General features: G+C 48.5%; 1 protein-coding gene across 2 annotated transcripts in view; it reads left to right on the top strand.

The window, feature by feature from the left end:
• The first annotated feature begins 410 nt into the window (after nucleotides 1-410).
• HLF (hepatic leukemia factor) overlaps nucleotides 411-6,000 on the top strand; it is a 55,333-nt gene continuing 49,743 nt past the window's right edge. Inside the window, exons 1-2 of one of the 2 annotated variants that reach the window (XM_012665700.1) lie at nucleotides 411-999; nucleotides 3,167-3,502. In XM_012665700.1, coding sequence (XP_012521154.1) covers nucleotides 885-999; nucleotides 3,167-3,502 — 451 coding nt within the window. In that variant the 5' untranslated portion in view covers nucleotides 411-884. The remainder of the gene's footprint in view (nucleotides 1,000-3,166; nucleotides 3,503-6,000) is intronic. The other variant, XM_012665701.1, reaches the window with a different exon arrangement.

The raw sequence follows: 6,000 nt of genomic DNA, 5'->3' as shown, positions 1-6,000 counted from the left end.
GGAACCACCTGGGGAGCTTTAAAAACTAACGCCTGGTTGTGATTTAATTGATCTGGGATGCGACCTGAGCATCGAGATATTTTTTAATTCCCCGAGTTATTCCCAGGTTGAAAACTATTGATATAAATTCCTCATTCCTCCCTGACCAAAAAAAAAAAATAGTTTCTAAGCCCAGGTCGATGGCCCAGGGAATCTGGCACCTGCTCCTTTGCAACTCTTCTGTATGGCAAGGTCCCGGAAAACCGGTGCGCGCGACGATGCTAAACACGCGACGGCGGGGCGGGCGGGCCTAGGGGGCGGGGCCGGGCGTGGCCCCGCCCCCGCACGCCTATGGGCGCGCGGTGCGGGCCCTGACGTCACTCTTGTCAGGGCCGCGGCACATGGGCGGCCGGATGCGCTGAGCCGGGCGCTGCGGGGCCGCCGAGCGCGGGGGAGCAGCGGCCGCCGGCGCGGGGAGGGGGGTGGGGCGGGACGGCGCGCCGCCTCGGGTGCTGGCACTAGGCGCCAGGGTCGGCGCGGTGCCTTCTGCCCTTCTGCAGCCGTCGACATTTTTTTTTCTTTCTTTTTTTTTGCAATTTTGAACATTTTGCAAGACGAGGGGTTCGAGGCAGGTGAGAGCATCCTGCGCGTCGCCGGGGAACCCGCGGGCACTTGGCGCGCTCTCCTGGGACCGTCTGTACTGGAAACCCGAAAGTTTTTTTTTTTTTAAATACATATTTTTATGTAGATGTATTTATAAGGCTATAAGTAATTTTTTTCTTCCCTTGTCTCCACCGCTTTGAAAGCGAGTACTTTTGGCAAAGGACGCCCGAAAAGCTCAGCAACATTTTGGGGGGGGCGGTTGATTTTTTTCTTTTTGAGGAATAATAATTGAGTACATCGCGATGGAGAAAATGTCCCGACCGCTCCCCCTGAACCCCACCTTTATCCCGCCTCCCTACGGCGTGCTCAGGTCCCTGCTGGAGAACCCGCTGAAGCTCCCCCTTCACCACGAAGACGGTGAGCGCTGCCGCGGCCGCCCCGCTCCTCCCCTCCCGCGGCCCCGCTCTGGGAAGGGGCGACGCTCCCGGGGTCCCCCTCCTCGCCGGCACGCCGCTGGAGCATCCATCCCCCTCTGCCCCTGTCCCACGGCGCCCTGGCCCCGCTCCGATGCGACTGAGGAGCTCACCCATCACCCTTCCTCCTCCTCCTCAGTGGAAAGGGAGGGACCCTCCTAAGCAACATTTAAAATAGCGCGGGGGGGCCCAGCGCAGCCTCCCCGGGTCCCGCTCCTGCGGCGCGGGTGGGAGGTAGAACTTGACAGGTCGGGATTGTTCCCTGGAAGGGGCACACCCGCGAGCAGAGGGAAACGCCTGAGCCAGGGCAGCGCCTCGGGCCTGGGGAGGAGAAACCCCGGGGCCTGGTTCTATGGTGGGCGGGGGGCGGCTCGAGTGGGTGGGGGGTCTCCCTGCGTAGCCTGGGTATCGGGCTTGTGTTACAGATTCTTGTGCTGGATAGAATTTGGAACTCACGAGGTCTGAGCGGAGATGCAGTTTTCTCCCGGTGCAGGGTAATTCAAAAACGGGGTTGGGGGTTGGGGACGACGGGGGGAGTGGTCTCTCGGAGGGAAGCGGTGCACGCCTCCCGCGCTGGCACTTTCCCCGTGCACTTTTCCTGGTGGGAGGGGAGAGTGGAGCGGGCTCACGTGTAACCGCGCAGGAGCCTCCTCTGGCTAGAGCCCTTTCTTGGTAAGTCCCAAACCTTCCCCAGGCAACCTTGGCCCCGGCGGGAGAGGAGGGGTAGAGAGACTGAGGCGACTGAGGCGCCGAACCCAGAGGGTACCGCCACGGAGTTGTCATTTGGGCTGATGCGGTTTCATGCCTTCGGTATCACGGTAGCAGATGCTACTCGGAGTGTAAAGTCTTGGAAGATTATTTGGCTACAAATACCTTGGGAGTACGCACATCTTTCCTAGGAGGGGACAACCTGTTGCGTTGCAAGAGTTGGGGTGTTCGGTTAGCAATCTGCAGATCAGAGCTCCCCTCCTTTAACTCTCCTTTAAGGGACAGCACTTGGGAGGAAGGGGCTGCCTGCGACCTTTTGCATCCGGAGGTGTTCTAAGTCAGATTGTCAGAAGAGACTGTGGAGGGTTAGAATGGGTTGTCGTGGAGGCTGTGTTTCTTTGAAGATAAAACTCAGAAGCAAATTCCTTAATCCCAGATTCCACCCACGCCTCAGTATTAGAATTGGCAAAATCCAAAGCGCCTGTTAAAGACCTACTTGGGTGAGCAGTATTTCCAGGTAGAAAATAGCTGCATACTTCCATCATAGGTGTGTAGAATACCTTTTCCAATACCTGTGCTTTGATGGGTTTCCTCAATTTGCAATTCTTGTAAACTGGATCATACTGAAGTGTTTGGAAATGAGGAGGAAGAGAACATATTTTTTTACTTCTTTTGTAAAAATCAGCGTGCCCCAGTAGTTTTCGAAGCAAACACGTGTGAACTCAGAAGAAAGTTCTCATTTTTCTTCTCTGCCAATGGGAGGCATTGGTCAAGTTCCTTAAAATCTCAGAGCCTCAATGTCTTCATTGTAAATGAAGATAATCACTGTTTTGCAAGTTTCTTTTGGTGAGATTTTTGAGATAATATATGGAAAGAACCAGGCATACAGTAGGTGCTCAATACATGATATTAAAGAAGGGTGAAAAGTCCCTGCCTTACCAAAATTAAGACCCCCAACTCACTGGCTGTGTAAGTCTGAATGACCTTATTATATTCTTACTGTGGTAAATTTCCTGGAAGATAAACTTGGTTATTGGCAGATTTCTTAAAAATCACAGCAGTTGTATCACAGGTGTTATTTTCCCCACTTTAGGTTTAAATTATTAATCGCCTCAAATAGTGTACCAAGACTTGTTGTTCTCTTGTTTTTATTCTAGATCAGCCTGTAGCCCTGTCCCAAGGACTAGTGCTTTCTTTCCAAAGTAAATAAGAAGATGTTGAAAAACAGGCAGAAATCCATGTGCTGCCTGAACTTTTAACTCTAGATCCACAAAAGACAGCAGCCAGAGAAGGACCCTAGCGTTGGTGACACATGGTTGTATAACAGGCCAGGAAAAGTGGTGACAGATCGATGCTTTTTCTTTTCTTTCTTTTTTATTAAAGTCCCACTTTCCCTTCTGCAGCATTTAGTAAAGACAAAGACAAGGAAAAGAAGCTGGATGATGAGAGTAACAGCCCGACGGTCCCCCAGTCGGCGTTCTTGGGGCCCACCTTATGGGACAAAACCCTTCCCTATGACGGAGATACTTTCCAGTTGGAATACATGGACCTGGAGGAGTTTTTGTCAGAAAATGGCATTCCCCCCAGCCCGTCTCAGCACGACCACAGCCCTCACCCTCCCGGGCTGCAGCCGGCTTCTTCAGCGGCCCCCTTGGTCATGGACCTCAGCAACCGGGCCTCTGCACCCATTCACCCTGGTATCCCGTCTCCGAACTGTATGCAGAGCCCCATCAGACCAGGTAAAGCTCTCTGAAGGTTCTCCCCGCAGGAGGGGAGAAGGGCGAACGGGAGGGGCAAGTGGGGCTGGCGTAAACATCTTAACACTCAGGGAGATTTTAGCAAACATTCTAAGGGAGGAACCTTCTGCTTTGCCCACAGCAGAGGCTCTCCCACTTCAAGGAGCATCTGTATCACTCGTCTGAAAGACAGATCCTATGTCTCTACCCCTAGAAATTCTAATTCTTCAGGTCTGGGGCGAGGGTCCAGGAATATGTATTTTTGACCAGCTTCTTGTGGGATTCTGATGCAGCTGATCCAAGGACTGCAGTTTAAGAAATACCAGCAGTTAATGATTCCAGTAATTTTAGCATCCATCTCATCTCCTATCTCTTTTCCTCATTCTCTAAACATACAGATAATGGGGTCTTGCTGAACAATTTGGGTAGATTCTCTATAAGGCTTGGTTTACCTTCATTCACTCTTCTCTGGCCTGAAGGGGACAAAAACAATGTGAGCAGGGATGTGAGACAGGTACTTTTTCATCCTTTTCATCTTGTTTGTCATTAACTGAGAAATAGAATCCAAAAGCAGCTCTCATATTAAATGTGGCTTAGCCTTCTTCCGGACCAGACCCCGTTTCCCTCTTGTCATTATTCCGATAAACCAAACCGTTCTTACTTTTTTTTTCATTTTCATCTGTCCATCACACTTAATCCGCCTTTATCAAAGCCCGCTAGGCTGCAAGATTGGCTGTAAATGATGTTGAAATATCACCCAAAAACATCACCTGAAATGACCAGGACTTCAAAACCTACTGCTAAATGCTCAGATAGAAAGGCAGATTCAGACAGCTCTGGATTCATGCCTTTAGCACCCTGTAGTACAAAATGAACAGGAAGAGAGACTATTTCATGTACACAGGTAACCAGAACAAAGATCCAGCCAGATAAATTGTCAGGAAGGTCACAGAGCTGAGGGCCTTAGCCGTGGGGGAAGAGAAAGCAGGACAATATGAGGCTTGTGCTAGAGATCGTTGCTGAACTTGGTGTCCTCGGCTTCTGTAGAAATTTCTGTGACACACAGAGCAAGATTTAAATGGAAGGAAATGATGCAAAGAAGGAAGAGAACACCCCCGCCTTGATATATTGGTATTGGAGTTAAAGTTCTTCCTTTCCCATCTCTCTGTGCTGGCCTTTTCTCCAAAATACACTTTGAATTATAACTCAAGGCCACTGGCTGGAATGGAATTAAATCTGAACCTCCAGCCACCCTGTAGGCTGCAGGAGCTTGGGAAAACACCCTTGGTGTGAACCTGTGAGGCCCTGCTACTTAGAATGTGCAGTGCCGCTGTCTTCAGTTGCTTCCCAGGAGTAATCAGCAAAATAAACAATTCTTCAAAGTGGGAAAACAACCAAGGGAGAAAGGGAGCAGAGCCCCAGGGAGGAGGCACAGTTGTGCCTTGGTCATTCCACTCTGCAGAGTGAGACTTACCTCTTGGTAGCTGTGTGACCTTAAGAAGTGACATCACTTTTGGAGCCTCAGTTTCCCTTTGTGTAGAAGGATATAACTTCTATTTTACTGAGTTATTGGGAAAATTAGAGATAATATGTATAAAGGATCAAATGACTAGCAATGGATGTTTTTGTAAATGGAAGCAGTTGTGATCATTGTTATATCTGTGTCAAATTTTATTATTTACTTCAATCCCTGTCATCTGGAATTCCTTCTTAAAGTAATTGGATACAGCATATAACTCTTCCTTTGGAGAGAAGTATCAGGAGATTTTGCCCAGTAGTTATAGGTTTGGGGTGTTTTAATGCTGGTATTTATAATCAGTGGACTAGTGTTTCTCCATCCCCTACCAAATATAGGATGTGTACTGTGTTAGGAATACTGTATTTTTTCCCAAGAGACATGCAAGTATTGAGTCTCCACACCTTGCTTCCTACTGAGAGTCAAAAATCCGGGTTTTAGAATGTGACGCTTCTTTAAAAGTCATTTTTCAGAGCTCGTTAGAGTGAGTATTGATCAATGACTCTGAGAAACTTGGGCTGCCCCAATCAGAGTTGCAATCCATAGCGAAAAACTCCTGAGTTGCGGTGGATGTCATTTTGTTAGAGTGTGGCAGGAAGGCACTGAGATCAAAGGGAACACTGAGGGTCTAGAAATAAGCTCTTTATTTACATGTCTTTTTGATAATGGAAACACACTTCAAAATAATTTTCTTCCTTGAATTGAAAACTCAATGATAGTCCTCACAGAAAAGAAAAAAAGTTAAAGCTCTTCTTCAAATGCCAAGCTCAGGTAGAATAACACTCTGCTGTTCATACAATGTTGATCATTATAAAGATTATAATGCAAAATAAAATTGTAGGGAATGCTACCTTGATGGATGTATATCACAGGCTAACCTGAAAAAGGAGAGAGTTCTTGATTATTCTCTGTGGCTCACACAAGTGACCAGAATAGAAGTACCAAGTTAATCTTGAAGAAAATAAGCCCTCGGAAGGGAAGAGCA

This window comes from Propithecus coquereli, unplaced genomic scaffold, assembly GCF_000956105.1.
Source record: "Propithecus coquereli isolate 6110/MARCELLA unplaced genomic scaffold, Pcoq_1.0 Scaffold121, whole genome shotgun sequence".
Classification (NCBI taxonomy): Eukaryota; Metazoa; Chordata; class Mammalia; order Primates; family Indriidae; genus Propithecus; species Propithecus coquereli.
This window is presented reverse-complemented; position numbering and strand designations above follow the sequence as displayed.